A 22,876-nucleotide genomic window follows, 5' to 3' on the forward strand; every position below is an offset into this window, starting at 1 on the left:
GCTGATTTTACAGACGTTAATAAAGGCACAAACTCCATGCATACTGGTTCAGATACATAAACCATTAGATCCCCGGGTTTTTTTTCAGGCTCCAGATTGTTGGAAGGAAGCAAATAAAAACCAACGTGTCTTCCAACAAGCAATGCCCCCAGACTAGTGCTGGGTGGTATGACCATAAATGTCAGCGGATTTGGGGCTTTTTATGCAGGAGCCAAGTGCTCCAGTGAGAGAGAGGCGCAGTTGAGTGTGTATGTGTCCACTCATGTCGAGCCAGCGAGAGAGAGAGGGTTGGCGGCACATTTCAGTCTGTGTATTGCGTCTACTCGCGGTCGAGCGAGGGAGAGAGGGTGCAGCACGACTGTGCGAGTGTGTGTGTGTGTATCTGCATACATTATTGGTACTCTAATACGTGTGTTCTGTTGGTGGTGGCAGGCAACACTGAACCTCACGAGATGTCAGGAAACGGATATTGTTTACGTCACGATTCAAAGGCAACAACAGTAGGACACAGTCAAGTCAAGCTACCCTTGTATCTTTGTAACTCAATTTCAGTTGGACTAGCATGTTTGCATGTTTTTTAAAGGCCTGCTGGTAGTTGGACTAACACAGTAATGCATTATCTTTTGTTTATCTTCATGTAAACACACTGAATGGAGTGAGCACAGCAGGCAGAAAGTTGTTAAAAGCGTCCAGCTAGAGGCAACTCCCTGTATTTTCCTCCAAAGAAAACTCTTCTTTGGAATTCTTTGGCTACTTTAAGACCTTTGTCTTCAGACATGGAGAGAGATAAGACCATGGGTTAATACTCGTCAGGCAGTGGCGCGTTCCATGAGCCTCTGAAGAGTTAGCTGGAGCTAACCTTTGACCTGTAACTTGATGCATAAACAGAGCTTATGTAAAAAAAAACCTGGACGTGATCTTCTGAAGCCCTTGAGATTCGCACAATATCAGTTTTCTTAAACCGCAAATTCACGGATGTCGCCGGCACAACCAGGAACCTGTCGTGCCGGTGCTCGCTGTCAATCACACAGGGTCTCCGGGAGTCACTGGAGCAGTGGGCGGGCACGGACGCTGGGCTGACGCAGGACGATTGGAGAAACCGAAAGGCGGAACCACTTTTTAGATTGACAGCGTTGTTGAAATTTACAAGAGAGGGGACCCTTTCCTTTTCTGTCTCAGTCCTGCGCGGCGTTTGCATTTGAAGTTTAGAAGCAGGCGGTTGTGGGCGATATAGCCCATTTCTGATTGTACATATTATACAATACGTGTAAAAGGAACAGAGGGCAGAATTGATGTAGAAAAAACTGGGCCTGAAACCACCGCTTTGTCTGTTTTTATTATCGGTGACCGACGAGAATATTCATGCCAGCTTACTGGCATTAGCTGTCAAAATTGCTTCTGTTATTGTTCTGACATGCAGGCTCAGCTGCAGTGAGCAGTGGTGCTCAAGTGTTTCTTTTTATATGTTTTAATTATATTGTTTTGGTCTTGTTTTCTTCAGCACAGGAGCCATTTTCTCAGCGGCCATTCTGACATGTTTTAACAGGAGGCTCCGCTCTGTGCAACCCGTGTAAGTTAGGACAGTGTGAGCGTGAACCTGCATGTAAACCGAGACTGTGAAACCTAAATGGAACGCAGCCATCGTTGTTAAAACCTGTCACAATGACTGCCGTGTAAAAGAGCCTAGTCTGCATAAGGAACATGTTCTCAAGTGTTGACGGGTAAATAAATTGACACTGATCGTTGCATCAAAGCCCCAAAAAAGAAATAGCTTTCTTTTTTAATTGAGGTGCTTGTTTTACTCAGTCAAGTGAAGTGTGAAGCAGCGCCACTGCCATTTCCTCCCAAACAGGCAGCTGTGAAAACATTTGATTATCTTGACTTTTATTTACAGATGCAGCGTCTTTAAGCCCGCCCCCGTTTTGTGACTCAGAAACAGCCTAATTTGTTGTCAGCGTGCGCGACAGCGAGCGATGGCACCGCTATCAGAGGCACTCGTCATTAGCGGCCGAGCACTCCGCACACTCAATAGTGCCGAGCAATGTTCCTATTAGCATGCCAACCTGACTGAGCAGTACAGTGACTTGCGAGATACGCTGTGTGCTGCCAAACATTTTATGTGACCTATTTCCATAATTTACATTTTTAAACAAAGAAAGCTGCGTGTGGCTCAGCAGTTCTTTTTGAGAATTCCTCCAGGACCAAAGAGGCTTCACACACACACACACAGAGAGAGAATAACAAACAAAGTGGTGAGAATTCCTTTTTGTTTGAAATAACAAAGGCAAAATATTTACGCTACATGCATTTAAATGTCAGCTTTATCATTAGGATAAGAGCTGAAATGAGAGCGCTTCTCATCTTCCGATCCTCACAGCGATCAGGTTGCATTTGTACAGTCACTGTTTAGTTCTTATTAGCTATTGATGATTCCTCTGCAGATCCCTCAGTCGAAAATAAACAGCCTCTGCTGGCCTTCTGGAGGTTGAAATAACCTATTTCTCAACTTACCAGCCCCACGCAACACCAAGCTTACATCTCCACTGTTCCTCCTCCTCCTCCTCCTCCTCTTCCTCCTCTTCCTCCAGCAGCCCCCACCTCCCGTCCCTTGTTGCCATGGCTACACCCTCTCATCTCTGAAAATGAGAAATGGGAGGTGGAAAGGAGAGTGAAAGAACGCGAGACACAAAGTGAGGAAAGAAGGGAGATTGTGCCGAGATGATGAGAGTGCAGCGAAGTGAAGATGGAGGCACTGAGCGCGGTGTGGTGTGTTCGAAAGAGGGCAGCGGCGCGGACGGCACACAGACAGGAGAATATCCCTCTTCAGTGTCTTCCATTTTGTGACAACAAATCCCCGCAGAGTGTTTGTCTTTTTAATTATCCCATGTCAAACACGTCAACACATTTACCCGTCACGCGCGAGGATGGGAGTGAAACTGCAAATTTGCCACAGGAGTTATTTTTAGACGTGTTTTGATCGGCTGGATTTACCTCCAGGTCGTCTTGGTCCTAATACAGAGGGAGGAGTAGGAGAGTAATTCAGTTATTTGAAACTTGGTTGTGCTACAAACAGTCTCAGCGAGCTGACAATAACACTGGCTGTCTCCTAAGGCTGTGCTGTGGTGACTCCTAATGTGAACTGAGTCTTTAGTCACAGTGGTAACTCACATATTTAAACTCATCTGTGTGATTGGGAATAATGTTTTGACTATGAATAAGTAATAAGTGCTGAGCTGCTGCTGTTGTTGTTGTTGTTGTGTATTTTTTTTTTTCTCCATTTCAGTGCCTCCTAATATGTGTTTTGTCATATGCTTGATTTTTCACAGGAGTCATTGTCATGCAAACATGCACAGTGAGATTCTCACACCCACAAACTCGCCTACGACCATGAGATAGATGGATAGATAGATAGATAGATAGATAGATGGATAGATGGATAGATGGATAGATGGATCATACAGAGTTACATCTCAAAGAGAAATTCACAATGGTTTGAATAAAAAGCTCTGTTTTTCAAAATTAATGGGATAATTATTTCTAAAATAATAACAACTCTGCGTTTCTGTATTAACAAGATCATTTTTACAACCTGGAACAAAGTAAAACTGGATTCAAGTGAACAAGCGGGACGTGTTTAATCTCGAGCTGTTGAAAAGATATTGTACAATCTTACTGAGAAAAATAGAACCAAAATATTTTTGTATTAATTGAAAATGAAGTATTGAATTATATTTTTTTTAAAAGGAGAGAATAAATGTATATAAAATAAGTAATTAATTTTGGAAAAACAGAGTCCAAGTGATTGTGTTAATTCAGAAAAAGAGAGCATATACAGTATATATACATATACATACACACACACATGCATATATATGTATATATCTATTATATACATAGGTATATACGTGTATATATATCTATATACTGTATATATAGAGAGAGATATAGATATGTATATATATATAGAGAGAGAAAGAGAGATAGATATGTACATATATAGGAGAGTATATATATATAGGGTTATATATATATATGTTATATATATATAGGGTTATATATGTATATGTATATAGATATATACATATATATATATATACACATATATATGTATATATATATATATATATATATATAGAGAGAGAGAGAGAGAGATACTGTATATGTGTAGATACACATATATCCACTGAGGTCAGGGTCAGTATCCAGCAGCGGTGTTGCTTAAGCCTTAAATCTCTGATAAGGGATTTTTTTCAGTGCAGCATTCATGCAGCAACAGTATGAGCCGCTCAAGCCAAGGATTATAAATAATTACACAAAGATTTGGAGGGAACAATACATAAATAATAATTTGCTGCAGCAAGAGGATTTTTGGTGGAATTTAAATGAAATGGTGAAAAGTACGCGAGGCTTTATTGCAGTTTTATCACCGCGTCGTGTTATTATTCACACTCCTTTATTCCTCGTAGGATATGAGTGTCTGGGACAGAAAGGTCACAGGATTAATCACTCGCTCTGGCGTTCTTATGATGCCATTTCTGTTTCTGTCCTCTCTTTAAAGGTGTGATTCCGGCAGTGGAAGGGTCGGCGCCCTCCTCAGCAGGACGACGCTCTCTCACTTCACGGCCAGAAAAGGATGGACCGAGGTGCCCTGCACCCGCCTGGATAAGGGAACTAATTTCCCGCCTCCCTCCCTGCGCACCCGCTCTGTGCCCATCATCCCCTCCCTCCAGGCGATTGACCTCGAAGCAGGGAACGTGGACACGAGTGAGTGTAACCAACGGGGCCGCCTCAAGTGGCACCCAGCGCTCGCTGGAAAGACAACGGTGCCCGTTAGCGATTCTCCTGCTCCCTCCTGTGAGACTATTGCAATGCCACCCAGTGTTATACCCAGCGGTGTTAGCCCTCCTGACACCAAAACCACCGCCACAGCTGCTCACCTGGGGTTGAAGCAACCCCCCCGCTCCACAGTGGAGTTCACGCAGGCTTTCTGGAGCTTTTCCAGCTCCGGGGAAAAGTCAGGATCTCACAGTGAGATCCACCGCAGTGGCCCAAACACTCCTGAGAACGGGATTGTGCAGGAGTCAGAATGGAAGAGTGTTCAATATTCAGCCAGAGTCCTGCACACAGGCAATGAGGCCACAGGTTTGAAGGCAGACGGCCAAAGAGAAGCCCAGGGACAGTGCCAAGGTCAGACATCCCCCGTGTACGGAGGCGCAAACAACTCCTTGGCCACCAGAGGGCTTAGCTGCAGAGGAAGCGGCAACGCTCATGCCGAGCCCTCTACGAGCTGATTGGATTAACCCTGTGAAGCTTCAGAAACACTGTTTCCAGTAACTGTATACCTTTGTTGGTGGCTCAGGGCGGTGCGGACTGTATGTGTGGCCACTCGGACCAATAACAGATTTTGAGCAGTGGATTTTCCAAGGAACACGGACACACTGAACTGCAGAGACAGAGAGAGAAAGAGAGAGAAAATAAAAAAAAACTTTCAAAGACATAAGATTATGAAGAAGAAGAAAAAAAAAGAGACAAACAAACACACATTGTGAATAAATGTGACTCAATAAGGAAAACAAAAGTGTGACTGGAGTGGGAGCTTGATAGTGTATTGAAAAAAAAAATGCCACTATTTAAAAAGGAGCTTCTACTTAGAAACCAAAATAGTGTGTCATCTCTATGTTGTTTCTCTAATGTAAAGAAATCAAATTATATATGTCATATAATATACGTCCTATAGACGTATATATATATTTGACATACAATTGTGACAAAATAAAGACTAAGATAACAGTGTTAATTGAGGGTTTTGTTCTTTTCAGTCCTTTCCCCACGACCTGAGTCTGACTGTGTGTGTGTGTGTGTGTTAATATGCTGCATAACATCATCCGTGGAACATGGTCGATTCACATATAATGCCAATACTGGATCAAATTTCATCCAAGGTTCCCCTTTATCTCCATGGCAACAGGGCTCGTGGGTTAAAGCTGCAGTAGGCGCAGTTTCTAACTTCTGAGCTTCTCTCATCAGGTGAACAACAGGCGACCCGAGGAAATCTCTGCTGACGCGTGTTTCATTGTCCACCAACCTCAGAAAACCTTAAACATGTAATAATATGCTATTAAGTTCATTAATCAGCCAACACTTTCTGCATTTTAATTACCTTTCGTCTCAAAAAAACTCTCACAAGACTCTATTTTAGCTCAGGGTGAGAAACAATGTGATGTTCACCCGTTCAAGACAAGACACCTAAAGGGAGAAGCTGAAAAAAAGAACAACAATATCTATTAAAAATGTTTAAAAAATATCACCACCATTTAGTTATATTTACTAAATAACGGCACAAACTCATTGTTGGACATGTTCAGGATATAAATATACGAGTTAGCAAAGTTTGCAACATACTGTAAATAGTTTTTAATTGTTTTAATATGGAAGACTAAATATTCAAATAATAATCACTAATGGCGCTTTTCCACGACACAGTTCCAGCACGACTTGACTTGAGAGCGTCGCCACTGAATCTTTGATTCTAATGATTCAGTTACACTGGAAACCACTGCTTTACAAGTCACTCGTTTGTGTGTGTCGCATATTAAACAACGTCACGGTAGTTTCACGCCTCCTTGCTATGATGACTCCGCCCACGTTGAGGAGGTACTACAGTAATGGAAAACCATGCCAAACCGTGCCGTGCCGGAACTGTGTAGTGGAAAATCACCATAACATCTCCTGGATAAGGGCACTTTTTCTTTCCCCACTTCACACACTGTTTTAAATAATACCTCATCCACTAGTAAAAAGTCCCAAACTTGCCAAATGAAGTGGCCTTTTTTGGCATCATCGAGGTGTGGAGCATAAAATGATGTCCCATTCTTGCTCATTTGGAGCCCTCGCGGCATTTCATACACCGAAATGATACCTTATCCGCGCGTGTTAGGAGGATGTGAAGACAGGAAGGCATAAGTAGCTTGATAATGGTGCACTAACACTCTAAATGTGGGAATAAAGGTTGTTTTTCTTGGACAGTGTGAATGATTAGAGCACTTCCACTGAGGCAGCATTACAGTCTGTTCTCATTCAAAACAAGAACCACTTCACTGTCTTTATTTGCAGCAGTGGCCCAGCAGCGCACGAGCCGAGCCCAATCCTTTATTTACACCTCATTTACGTCGAATGCACTGAGTTTCTGTCTGTTCGGGCGCTCACCGGAGCCGCAGTGAGGTAAGTGGAGCAGGATTCTTCGTCACGACCGTGCAGAATAAACACCTCCAGTGTAAAAAGTTTTTGTCATGATTTATGACTGAATGATTTGTCATCCTTCAAGGGGAAATTAAGCCAAACGCAGGTGCAAAAGAAGGATAAAATGACCATAAATAGAAAACACTTACAGCATCTGTCGACACGCGCAGCTGTACTGAATCTGAAGATGTTTATAGATTTACATATTGTATTTACCCCGCAGTGCAAGCCCAAGGTGTGCAAATATAGACAAGTGCCAAATGAATGAGGGAAAAACGACGACTAATAAATAGGTAAATAAACATTAGGGATGTAATGACACACGGGGAAGACTTTTGACAGACAGCGCGGTCCTCCACCATGATTCACAATTTAATATGGGGATTATGTTATGAGCTCAGAGGCTCATGATGGAGTAACAGCTAACAGCAGCTCATATTTACATATATCTGCCATCACCAAAGAACAGGGCGCTGGTTCTTACTGCTAACTGGTTACATTTTCAAAGCAGCGCATGTATACAAATTCACGTGTCAGGCCATTTAAAACGTATCCTGCAATAATTCTCTGTGTGACTTCCTGTTCAGCCGCAGCAATGAAACCAGTCGCGTGTTTAATTGTTGTGGTCGATTTCCGAGTATGATTCACATTTACAGTTACACAACTGTGCACTGCTCTGCGTGCATCATCATCATCATCATCATCATCGTTATGATGCGTTTTAAGGTGTTTTTTTTAACTGTGGTTATATGAGGTATTGAGTTATTGACGCTGATTTCACTGACTCATCACTGCTTCCATGCACCAGCCTGGTATCCACACATTTGCGCTCACTGACAACACAGCTGTCAGGAGGGAACAGAAGGGAAAATCAGATTTAGGTTGTTGTTTTTTGTTGTTGTTTTTTAAGTCTCACGTGATAACGAACAGCTACAGTATCTCCCTGCACCAAAGTTCAGAGAGAAAACCAGAGTGTTGATCCACTCAACACCGTCAAGCTCCTTTGGCGTGAACTGGAACAGAGACTGTGAGCCCGGCCTTCTTGTCCTACATCAGTGCCTGGACACAAGGAAAGTCGTCCAAGAAGAGTGGAAGCTGTTGCAGCCGAAAAAGGGGAACCGACTCCATATTAAAGTACTGTATTTGAAAACATCGTTGCACACTGATAGCAGCTTTAATTGAATTATCATTTAAGAAAACAGTCTACTCTGCAAATGGATCTACACAGCAGGGGTCAGACAACTGTATGATATTGGATCCCAGAGCTCTATAAGCCTGTGATCCCCACTGTTGAAACCGCGTCTGACAACCGAAAGCTCCGAACCCAAGGACATTGATTTCTTTTACTGCTCTTAGTAGTTGATCGTACTTTAATGAAAACTTCAGAAAGTTTGAAAAGTGCAGTCCACACGAAAAAAAAAGTAATAATAACTCCTGCAAACCCTGGTATTTAAAACAGGAAGTAATGACATTTCAGTCAAATCCCATCCGAGAAGTCTCCTCCTGGTGTGGCACTAATGAGAGGCCATGTGGATTTGAAAAGGGAAGGGCTCGGCCTTTGATCACTGCAAACGCCTTTTGAAGCACCAGCGGAGACAGAGAGAGAGAGAGAGAGAGAGCCCCGATCTCACTGATTGTCAACTCACTCCTCTCACTCACAAACATCTGAGCCAACAAAAAACACACAGAGACCTCCCCGAAGCGACGCCCCTCGACGATCTGTTGCCGTTACTGTAATCGATGCGGAAAATATGGTGAATGTGCAGCTGTTGGTGGGGAAAACAAAAACTGACTTTGAAGTCGATTTTTTTTTTTTTGGTCGGGATAACTTCATGTGATTACCGAGAGAACAAAACTTCACTTAGGACAATTTAGAACACAATTCTTACATCAGCATGGAGTCTATTAGTGGGCGAAATGAATGACTGGCTGCTGCTATGCACACAAGCAAGGACAACAACCAGGAAGATTAAAAACTAAGTGTTCTCATTACCTGCGATGAGCCAGGTTGGTTGGAGGTGGAGCCCTGTAGCCGTTAGATTAATCCTCACTGGTGTTGACTGTTTTATGTTTCTGAATGTCTGAATGTCACACACACACACACACACTGGCCTCCCTCGCTCAGCATGAGAGGAATACTAATGTGCCGTTGGTGTGAGGGGACACTGAGGTCCCCCACCAGATGGCGTGGAGATTATGAGGACAGCAGGTCGGCATGTGTACTGCAGCACTAACAGTGTGGATGTCTGCTAACATCTCTCGCCAGCTCGCCTCAATGTGGAATAACAGGTGATGTGTTAAACATCCTGACAAATGCCAGGACCAACAAATGTCCAGTCTGTGCACGACCGCTTTGGTGTCGCTCCTTTGTAACTGTGATCAGTGTTTAATGGAGCAGAAATCATGAAGCTTTCACTGTTTTGTTTTTCCACCACCTCCTCCAATGTTGCTGTTGTAAGAAAGTGCTGTGTGTCGGTGGTGTGTTTTGTATGTTCTCGGTGTCACTTCCATGCCTGACTAAAACAGATTTTGGACATACCAAAATGTTAAAATATAGTACAACATGAAAAAGCAATGTTTACTAAGGCATGGGAGACATACATACTCAACACAGAAATATCCCAGACGTGGGATTGAACCCAGAACATTATTGCAACAGTAACATTGTTAAGACGTACTAAACACTACATCACCATGCCACTAAGGTCTTAGGGGAAAATGTCATAGTTTAGTATGTCGTCCATGAAGTCACTAAAATGTCATAGTTGGACGAAATACTGAACTGTGACATTTTGGTGACTTTTTGGACGACATACTATACTATGAATTTTTGACTGATTTTGGACGACATGCTATACTATGACTTTTTGGACAAATTTTGGATGACATAGCATACTATGACTTTTTTGATCGATTTTGGATGACATGCTATACTATGACTTTTTTGACTGATTTTGCACGACATGCTATACTATGACTTTTTTGACCGATTTTGGACGACATGCTCTACTATGACTTTTTGACTAATTTTGGATGACATACTACACAATGACTTTTTTGACTGATTTTAGACGACATACTATAGTATGAATTTTTTGGGTGATTTTGGACGACTTACTAGAGTATGAATTTTTTGGGTCATTTTGGACGACATACTATACTATGACTTCTTGACTGATTTTGGACGACATACTATCCTATGACTTTTTGGGTGATTTTGGACGACATACTATACTATGACTTTTTGGGTGATTTTGGACGACCTACTATACTATGAGTTTTTTGACTGATTTACTATAGTAAGACTTTTTTGACCAATTTTGGACGACATGCTATACTATGACTTTTTTGACCGATTTTGGACGACATGCTATACTATGACTTTTTTGACCAATTTTGGACGACATACTATACTATGACTTTTTGACTGATTTTGGAAGACATGCTATACTATGACTTTTTGATTTATTTTGGACGACATGCTATACTATGACTTTTTTGACCGATTTTAGACGACATACTATACTATGACTTTTTTGACAAATTTTGGATGAGATACTGTACTATGACTTTGTTGACAAATTTTGGACGACATGCTATACTATGAACTTTTGACTGATTTTGCACGACATGCTATACTATGACTTTTTAGACCGATTTTGGACCACATACTATACTATGACTTTTTTGACAAATTTTGGATGACATACTGTACGATGACTTTTTTGACCGATTTTGGACGACATGCTATAGTATGACTTTTTTGACCGATTTTGGACGAAATGCTATAGTATGACTTTTTCGACCGATTTTGGATGACATACTATACTATGACTTTTTTGACCAATTTTGGACGACATACTATACTATGACTTTTTGACTGATTTTGGATGACATACTACACAATGACTTTTTTGACTGATTTTAGACGACATGCTATACTATGACTTTATGACTGATTTTGGATGACATGCTATACTATGACTTTTTCGACCGATTTTGGACGACATACTATATACTATGACTTTTTGACTGATTTTGGAGGACATACTATACTATGACTTTTTTGATTGATTTTGGACAACATGCTATACTATGACTTTTTGACTGATTTTGGACAACATGCTATACTATGACTTTTTGACTGATTTTGGATGACATACTACACAATGACTTTTTTGACTGATTTTAGACGACATGCTATACTATGACTTTTTTGACCGATTTTGGACGACATGCTTATAGTATGACTTTTTTGACCGATTTTGGACAACATGCTATAGTATGACTTTTTCGACCGATTTTGGACGACATACTATACAATGACTTTATGACTGATTTTGGAAGACATGCTATACTATGACTTTTTGATTTATTTTGGACGACATGCTATACTATGACTTTTTTGACTGATTTTGGACGACATACTATACTATGACTTTTTTGACTAATTTTGGACGACATACTATACTATGACTTTATTGACAAATTTTGGATGACATACTATACTATGACTTTTTTGACCGATTTTGGACGACATACTATCCTATGACTTTTTTTGGTCATTTTGGACGACATACTATACTATGACTTTTTTGGGTAATTTTGGACGACATACTATACTATGACTTTTTTGGACGACATACTATACTATGACACTTTGGAATTATTTTGGACGACATACTATAGTATGACTTTTTCGACCGATTTTGGACGACATACTATACAAGACTTTATGACTGATTTTGGATGACATGCTATACTATGACTTTTTTGACCGATTTTGGACCACATGCTATACTATGACTTTTTTGACCAATTTTGGACGACATACTATACTATGACTTTTTGACTGATTTTGGAAGACATGCTATACTATGACTTTTTTGACCGATTTTGGATGACATGCTATACTATGACTTTTTCGACCGATTTTGGACGTCATGCTATACTATGACTTTTTTGAAAAATTTTGGACGACATACTATACTATGACTTTTTGACTGATTTTGGAGGACATACTATACTATGACTTTTTGACTGATTTTGGATGACATACTACACAATGACTTTTTTGACTGATTTTAGACGACATGCTATACTATGACTTTTTTGACCGATTTTGGACGACATACTATACAATGACTTTATGACTGGTTTTGGAAGACATACTATACTATGACTTTTTGACTGATTTTGGAAGACATGCTATACTATGACTTTTTGATTTATTTTGGACGACATGCTATACTATGACTTTTTTGACCGATTTTAGACGACATACTATACTATGACTTTTTTTGGGTAATTTTGGAGGACATACTATACTATGACTTTTTTGACTGATTTTGAACGACATACTGTCCTATGACTTTCTTTGGTGATTTTGGACGACATGCTATATTATGACTTTTTTGACCGATTTTAGACGACATACTTTACTATGACTTTTTTGACTGATTTTGGACGACATACTATACTATGACTTTTTTGACCAAACTTTGGACAACATGCTATACTATGACTTTTTTGACTGATTTTGGACAACAACTATCCTATGACTTTTTTTGGTCATTTTGGACGACATACTATACTATGACTTTTTTTGGGTAATTTTGGAGGACATACTATACTATGACTTTTTTGACTGATTTTGAACGACATACTGTCCTATGACTTTCTTTGGTGATTTTGGACGACATGCTATATTATGACTTTTTTGACCGATTTTAGACGACATACTATACTATGACTTTTTTGACTGATTTTGGACGACATACTATACTATGACTTTTTTGACTAATTTTGGACAACATGCTATACTATGACTTTTTTGACTGATTTTGAACGACATACTGTCCTATGACTTTCTTTGGTGATTTTGGACGACATACTATACTATGACACTTTGGAATTATTTTGGACGACATACTATACTATGACTTTTTTGACTGATTTTGGACTACATACTATACTATGACTTTTTTGACCGATTTTGGACGACATACTATCCTATGACTTTTTTTGGTCATTTTGGACGACATACTATACTATGACTTTTTTGGGTAATTTTGGACGACATACTATACTATGACTTTTTTGGACGACATACTATACTATGACACTTTGGAATTATTTTGGACGACATACTATACTATGACTTTTTTGACTGATTTTGGACAACATGCTATAGTATGACTTTTTCGACCGATTTTGGACGACATACTATACAAGACTTTATGACTGATTTTGGATGACATGCTATACTATGACTTTTTTGACCGATTTTGGACGACATGCTATACTATGACTTTTTTGACCAATTTTGGACGACATACTATGACTTTTTGACTGATTTTGGAAGACATGCTATACTATGACTTTTTTGACCGATTTTGGATGACATGCTATACTATGACTTTTTCGACCGATTTTGGACGTCATGCTATACTATGACTTTTTTGACCAATTTTGGACGACATACTATACTATGACTTTTTGACTGATTTTGGAGGACATACTATACTATGACTTTTTGACTGATTTTGGATGACATACTACACAATGACTTTTTTGACTGATTTTAGACGACATGCTATACTATGACTTTTTTGACCGATTTTGGACGACATACTATACAATGACTTTATGACTGGTTTTGGAAGACATACTATACTATGACTTTTTGACTGATTTTGGAAGACATGCTATACTATGACTTTTTGATTTATTTTGGACGACATGCTATACTATGACTTTTTTGACCGATTTTAGACGACATACTATACTATGACTTTTTTGACTGATTTTAGACGACATGCTATACTATGACTTTTTTGACCGATTTTGGACGACATGCTTATAGTATGACTTTTTTGACCGATTTTGGACAACATGCTATAGTATGACTTTTTCGACCGATTTTGGACGACATACTATACAATGACTTTATGACTGATTTTGGATGACATGCTATACTATGACTTTTCTGACCGATTTTGGACGACATGCTATACTATGACCTTTTTGACTAATTTTGGACGACATACTATACTATGACTTTTTTGACAAATTTTGGACGACATACTATACTATGACTTTTTTTGGGTAATTTTGGAGGACATACTATACTATGACTTTTTTGACTGATTTTGAACGACATACTGTCCTATGACTTTCTTTGGTGATTTTGGACGACATGCTATACTATGACTTTTTTGACCGATTTTGGACGACATGCTATACTATGACTTTTTTGACCAATTTTGGACGACATACTATGACTTTTTGACTGATTTTGGAAGACATGCTATACTATGACTTTTTTGACCGATTTTGGATGACATGCTATACTATGACTTTTTCGACCGATTTTGGACGTCATGCTATACTATGACTTTTTTGACCAATTTTGGACGACATACTATACTATGACTTTTTGACTGATTTTGGAGGACATACTATACTATGACTTTTTGACTGATTTTGGATGACATACTACACAATGACTTTTTTGACTGATTTTAGACGACATGCTATACTATGACTTTTTTGACCGATTTTGGACGACATACTATACAATGACTTTATGACTGGTTTTGGAAGACATACTATACTATGACTTTTTGACTGATTTTGGAAGACATGCTATACTATGACTTTTTGATTTATTTTGGACGACATGCTATACTATGACTTTTTTGACCGATTTTAGACGACATACTATACTATGACTTTTTTGACTGATTTTAGACGACATGCTATACTATGACTTTTTTGACCGATTTTGGACGACATGCTTATAGTATGACTTTTTCGACCGATTTTGGACGTCATGCTATACTATGACTTTTTTGAAAAATTTTGGACGACATACTATACTATGACTTTTTGACTGATTTTGGAGGACATACTATACTATGACTTTTTGACTGATTTTGGATGACATACTACACAATGACTTTTTTGACTGATTTTAGACGACATGCTATACTATGACTTTTTTGACCGATTTTGGACGACATACTATACAATGACTTTATGACTGGTTTTGGAAGACATACTATACTATGACTTTTTGACTGATTTTGGAAGACATGCTATACTATGACTTTTTGATTTATTTTGGACGACATGCTATACTATGACTTTTTTGACCGATTTTAGACGACATACTATACTATGACTTTTTTTGGGTAATTTTGGAGGACATACTATACTATGACTTTTTTGACTGATTTTGAACGACATACTGTCCTATGACTTTCTTTGGTGATTTTGGACGACATGCTATATTATGACTTTTTTGACCGATTTTAGACGACATACTTTACTATGACTTTTTTGACTGATTTTGGACGACATACTATACTATGACTTTTTTGACCAAACTTTGGACAACATGCTATACTATGACTTTTTTGACTGATTTTGGACAACAACTATCCTATGACTTTTTTTGGTCATTTTGGACGACATACTATACTATGACTTTTTTTGGGTAATTTTGGAGGACATACTATACTATGACTTTTTTGACTGATTTTGAACGACATACTGTCCTATGACTTTCTTTGGTGATTTTGGACGACATGCTATATTATGACTTTTTTGACCGATTTTAGACGACATACTATACTATGACTTTTTTGACTGATTTTGGACGACATACTATACTATGACTTTTTTGACTAATTTTGGACAACATGCTATACTATGACTTTTTTGACTGATTTTGAACGACATACTGTCCTATGACTTTCTTTGGTGATTTTGGACGACATACTATACTATGACACTTTGGAATTATTTTGGACGACATACTATACTATGACTTTTTTGACTGATTTTGGACAACATGCTATAGTATGACTTTTTCGACCGATTTTGGACGACATACTATACAAGACTTTATGACTGATTTTGGATGACATGCTATACTATGACTTTTTTGACCGATTTTGGACGACATGCTATACTATGACTTTTTTGACCAATTTTGGACGACATACTATGACTTTTTGACTGATTTTGGAAGACATGCTATACTATGACTTTTTTGACCGATTTTGGATGACATGCTATACTATGACTTTTTCGACCGATTTTGGACGTCATGCTATACTATGACTTTTTTGACCAATTTTGGACGACATACTATACTATGACTTTTTGACTGATTTTGGAGGACATACTATACTATGACTTTTTGACTGATTTTGGATGACATACTACACAATGACTTTTTTGACTGATTTTAGACGACATGCTATACTATGACTTTTTTGACCGATTTTGGACGACATACTATACAATGACTTTATGACTGGTTTTGGAAGACATACTATACTATGACTTTTTGACTGATTTTGGAAGACATGCTATACTATGACTTTTTGATTTATTTTGGACGACATGCTATACTATGACTTTTTTGACCGATTTTAGACGACATACTATACTATGACTTTTTTGACTGATTTTAGACGACATGCTATACTATGACTTTTTTGACCGATTTTGGACGACATGCTTATAGTATGACTTTTTTGACCGATTTTGGACAACATGCTATAGTATGACTTTTTCGACCGATTTTGGACGACATACTATACAATGACTTTATGACTGATTTTGGATGACATGCTATACTATGACTTTTCTGACCGATTTTGGACGACATGCTATACTATGACCTTTTTGACTAATTTTGGACGACATACTATACTATGACTTTTTTGACAAATTTTGGACGACATACTATACTATGACTTTTTTTGGGTAATTTTGGAGGACATACTATACTATGACTTTTTTGACTGATTTTGAACGACATACTGTCCTATGACTTTCTTTGGTGATTTTGGACGACATGCTATACTATGACTTTTTTGACCGATTTTGGACGACATGCTATACTATGACTTTTTTGACCAATTTTGGACGACATACTATGACTTTTTGACTGATTTTGGAAGACATGCTATACTATGACTTTTTTGACCGATTTTGGATGACATGCTATACTATGACTTTTTCGACCGATTTTGGACGTCATGCTATACTATGACTTTTTTGACCAATTTTGGACGACATACTATACTATGACTTTTTGACTGATTTTGGAGGACATACTATACTATGACTTTTTGACTGATTTTGGATGACATACTACACAATGACTTTTTTGACTGATTTTAGACGACATGCTATACTATGACTTTTTTGACCGATTTTGGACGACATACTATACAATGACTTTATGACTGGTTTTGGAAGACATACTATACTATGACTTTTTGACTGATTTTGGAAGACATGCTATACTATGACTTTTTGATTTATTTTGGACGACATGCTATACTATGACTTTTTTGACCGATTTTAGACGACATACTATACTATGACTTTTTTGACTGATTTTAGACGACATGCTATACTATGACTTTTTTGACCGATTTTGGACGACATGCTTATAGTATGACTTTTTCGACCGATTTTGGACGTCATGCTATACTATGACTTTTTTGAAAAATTTTGGACGACATACTATACTATGACTTTTTGACTGATTTTGGAGGACATACTATACTATGACTTTTTGACTGATTTTGGATGACATACTACACAATGACTTTTTTGACTGATTTTAGACGACATGCTATACTATGACTTTTTTGACCGATTTTGGACGACATACTATACAATGACTTTATGACTGGTTTTGGAAGACATACTATACTATGACTTTTTGACTGATTTTGGAAGACATGCTATACTATGACTTTTTGATTTATTTTGGACGACATGCTATACTATGACTTTTTTGACCGATTTTAGACGACATACTATACTATGACTTTTTTTGGGTAATTTTGGAGGACATACTATACTATGACTTTTTTGACTGATTTTGAACGACATACTGTCCTATGACTTTCTTTGGTGATTTTGGACGACATGCTATATTATGACTTTTTTGACCGATTTTAGACGACATACTTTACTATGACTTTTTTGACTGATTTTGGACGACATACTATACTATGACTTTTTTGACCAAACTTTGGACAACATGCTATACTATGACTTTTTTGACTGATTTTGGACAACAACTATCCTATGACTTTTTTTGGTCATTTTGGACGACATACTATACTATGACTTTTTTTGGGTAATTTTGGAGGACATACTATACTATGACTTTTTTGACTGATTTTGAACGACATACTGTCCTATGACTTTCTTTGGTGATTTTGGACGACATGCTATATTATGACTTTTTTGACCGATTTTAGACGACATACTATACTATGACTTTTTTGACTGATTTTGGACGACATACTATACTATGACTTTTTTGACTAATTTTGGACAACATGCTATACTATGACTTTTTTGACTGATTTTGAACGACATACTGTCCTATGACTTTCTTTGGTGATTTTGGACGACATACTATACTATGACACTTTGGAATTATTTTGGACGACATACTATACTATGACTTTTTTGACTGATTTTGGACAACATGCTATAGTATGACTTTTTCGACCGATTTTGGACGACATACTATACAAGACTTTATGACTGATTTTGGATGACATGCTATACTATGACTTTTTTGACCGATTTTGGACGACATGCTATACTATGACTTTTTTGACCAATTTTGGACGACATACTATGACTTTTTGACTGATTTTGGAAGACATGCTATACTATGACTTTTTTGACCGATTTTGGATGACATGCTATACTATGACTTTTTCGACCGATTTTGGACGTCATGCTATACTATGACTTTTTTGACCAATTTTGGACGACATACTATACTATGACTTTTTGACTGATTTTGGAGGACATACTATACTATGACTTTTTGACTGATTTTGGATGACATACTACACAATGACTTTTTTGACTGATTTTAGACGACATGCTATACTATGACTTTTTTGACCGATTTTGGACGACATACTATACAATGACTTTATGACTGGTTTTGGAAGACATACTATACTATGACTTTTTGACTGATTTTGGAAGACATGCTATACTATGACTTTTTGATTTATTTTGGACGACATGCTATACTATGACTTTTTTGACCGATTTTAGACGACATACTATACTATGACTTTTTTGACTGATTTTAGACGACATGCTATACTATGACTTTTTTGACCGATTTTGGACGACATGCTTATAGTATGACTTTTTTGACCGATTTTGGACAACATGCTATAGTATGACTTTTTCGACCGATTTTGGACGACATACTATACAATGACTTTATGACTGATTTTGGATGACATGCTATACTATGACTTTTCTGACCGATTTTGGACGACATGCTATACTATGACCTTTTTGACTAATTTTGGACGACATACTATACTATGACTTTTTTGACAAATTTTGGACGACATACTATACTATGACTTTTTTTGGGTAATTTTGGAGGACATACTATACTATGACTTTTTTGACTGATTTTGAACGACATACTGTCCTATGACTTTCTTTGGTGATTTTGGACGACATGCTATACTATGACTTTTTTGACCGATTTTGGACGACATGCTATACTATGACTTTTTTGACCAATTTTGGACGACATACTATGACTTTTTGACTGATTTTGGAAGACATGCTATACTATGACTTTTTTGACCGATTTTGGATGACATGCTATACTATGACTTTTTCGACCGATTTTGGACGTCATGCTATACTATGACTTTTTTGACCAATTTTGGACGACATACTATACTATGACTTTTTGACTGATTTTGGAGGACATACTATACTATGACTTTTTGACTGATTTTGGATGACATACTACACAATGACTTTTTTGACTGATTTTAGACGACATGCTATACTATGACTTTTTTGACCGATTTTGGACGACATACTATACAATGACTTTATGACTGGTTTTGGAAGACATACTATACTATGACTTTTTGACTGATTTTGGAAGACATGCTATACTATGACTTTTTGATTTATTTTGGACGACATGCTATACTATGACTTTTTTGACCGATTTTAGACGACATACTATACTATGACTTTTTTGACTGATTTTAGACGACATGCTATACTATGACTTTTTTGACCGATTTTGGACGACATGCTTATAGTATGACTTTTTTGACCGATTTTGGACAACATGCTATAGTATGACTTTTTCGACCGATTTTGGACGACATACTATACAATGACTTTATGACTGATTTTGGATGACATGCTATACTATGACTTTTCTGACCGATTTTGGACGACATGCTATACTATGACCTTTTTGACTAATTTTGGACGACATACTATACTATGACTTTTTTGACAAATTTTGGACGACATACTATACTATGACTTTTTTTGGGTAATTTTGGAGGACATACTATACTATGACTTTTTTGACTGATTTTGAACGACATACTGTCCTATGACTTTCTTTGGTGATTTTGGACGACATGCTATACTATGACTTTTTTGACTGATTTTGGACGACATACTATACTATGACTTTTTTGACTAATTTTGGACGACATACTATACTAAGACTTTTTTGACAAATTTTGGACGACAACTATCCTATGACTTTTTTTGGTCATTTTGGACGACATACTATACTATGACACTTTGGAATTATTTTGGACGACATACTATACTATGACTTTTTTGACTGATTTTGGACTACATACTATAGTATGACTTTTTTGAACAACATACTATAATATGACTTTTTTGGACGACATACTATACTATGACTTTTTTTGGGTAATTTTGGATGACATACTATACTATGACTTTTTTGAACGACATACTGTCCTATGACTTTCTTTGGTGATTTTGGACAACATACTATACTACGACTTTTTGGACAACATACTATACTATGACTTTTTTTGGTGATTTTGGACTACATACTATACTAAGACTTTATTGAACGACAAACTATACTATGACTTTTTCTTCACATTTTGGATGAGATAGTATGACTTTTTGGTGGTCATACCAATCAATGATATTTTTACTAAACATTTTACCCACCCCAGATGGGACTCGAACCCACAATCCCTGGCTTAGGAGGCCAGTGCCTTATCCATTAGGCCACTGGGGCATGTTTTTGCCATGTCACATGTCGTATTTTGTCACATTTTGGACGACATACTATACTGTGACTTTTTTGGGTGATTTTGGACGACATGCTATCCTATGACTTTTTTGACTGATTTTGGACAACATACTATACTGTGATTTTTTTGGGTGATTTTGGACGACATACTATACTATGACTTTTATTGGTGATTTTGGACGACATACTATAGTATGACTTTTTTGGTGATTTTGAACGACATACTATAGTATGACTTTTTTGAACAACATAATACACTATGACTTTTTTTGGGTAATTTTGGACAACATACTATACTATGACTTTTTTTGTTTATTTTGGACGACATACTATACTATGACTTTTTGGGTGATTTTGGACGACATACTATCCTATGACGGGCCACACGGTGGTGTAGTGGTTAGCACTCTCGCCTTGCAGCGAGAAGACCCGGGTTCGAGCCCCGGTTGGAACAAGGGCCTTTCTGCATGGAGTTTGCATGTTCTCCCCGTGTGTGCGTGGGTTCTCTCCGGGTACTCCGGCTTCCTCCCACAGTCCAAAAACATGCAATGTGGGGATAGGTAAATTGGACACTCCAAATTGACCATAGGAGTGAGTGTGAGAGTGAATGGTTGTTTGTCTCTATCTGTGTGTGGCCCTGCGATGGACTGGCGAACTGTCCAGGGTGTACCCCGCCTATCGCCCGATGTAGCTGAGATTGGCACAGCACCCCCCCGCGACCCTCTGGTTGAGGATAAAGCGGTAGATGATGACTGACTGACTGACTATCCTATGACTTTTTTGGACGACATACTGTCCTATGACTTTCTTTGGTGATTTTGGACTACATACTATACTATGACTTTTTTGTTGATTTTGGACAACATACTATACTACGACTTTTTGGACAACATACTATGACTTTTTTTGGTGATTTTGGACTACATACTATACTAAGACTTTTTTGAACGACAAACTATACTATGACTTTTTCTTCACATTTTGGACGAGATAGTATGACTTTTTGGTGGTCATACCAATCAATGATATTTTTACTAAACAGTTTACACACCCCAGATGGGACTCGAACCCACAATCCCTGGCTTAGGAGGCCAGTGCCTTATCCATTAGGCCACTGGGGCATGGTTTCACCACGTCACATGTCGTCTTTTGTCACATTTTGGACGACATACTATACTATGACTTTTTTGGGTGATTTTGGACGACATGCTATCCTATGACTTTTTGACTGATTTTGGACAACATGCTATACTATGACTTTTTGACTGATTTTGGATGACATACTACACAATGACTCTTTTGACTGATTTTAGACGACATGCTATACTATGACTTTTTTGACCGATTTTGGACGACATGCTTATAGTATGACTTTTTTGACCGATTTTGGACAACATACTATACAAAGACTTTATGACTGATTTTGGATGACATGCCATACTATGACTTTTTTGACTGATTTTGGACGACATGCTATATGACTTTTTT

General features: G+C 37.9%; 1 protein-coding gene and 2 non-coding genes across 4 annotated transcripts in view; 1 reads left to right on the forward strand and 2 right to left on the reverse strand.

Moving 5' to 3' along the window:
* Positions 1-5,797, forward strand: part of nrg3b (neuregulin 3b) — a 259,587-nt gene extending 253,790 nt beyond the window's left edge. For both annotated transcript variants that reach the window (XM_058621792.1, XM_058621794.1), the window contains exon 9: positions 4,559-5,797. In XM_058621792.1, the coding sequence (XP_058477775.1) occupies positions 4,559-5,291 (733 nt within the window). In that variant the 3' untranslated portion in view covers positions 5,292-5,797. The remainder of the gene's footprint in view (positions 1-4,558) is intronic.
* A 15,503-nt stretch (positions 5,798-21,300) lies between these two features.
* Positions 21,301-21,373, reverse strand: trnar-ccu (transfer RNA arginine (anticodon CCU)). Its single transcript has one exon. It is a non-coding gene; the product is annotated as a tRNA-Arg (tRNA).
* Positions 21,374-22,436: 1,063 nt separating this feature from the next.
* Positions 22,437-22,509, reverse strand: trnar-ccu (transfer RNA arginine (anticodon CCU)). Its single transcript has one exon. It is a non-coding gene; the product is annotated as a tRNA-Arg (tRNA).
* Between the last annotated feature and the right edge of the window lie 367 nt (positions 22,510-22,876).

Source organism: Solea solea, chromosome 21 (assembly GCF_958295425.1).
Source record: "Solea solea chromosome 21, fSolSol10.1, whole genome shotgun sequence".
Taxonomy (NCBI): Eukaryota; Metazoa; Chordata; class Actinopteri; order Pleuronectiformes; family Soleidae; genus Solea; species Solea solea.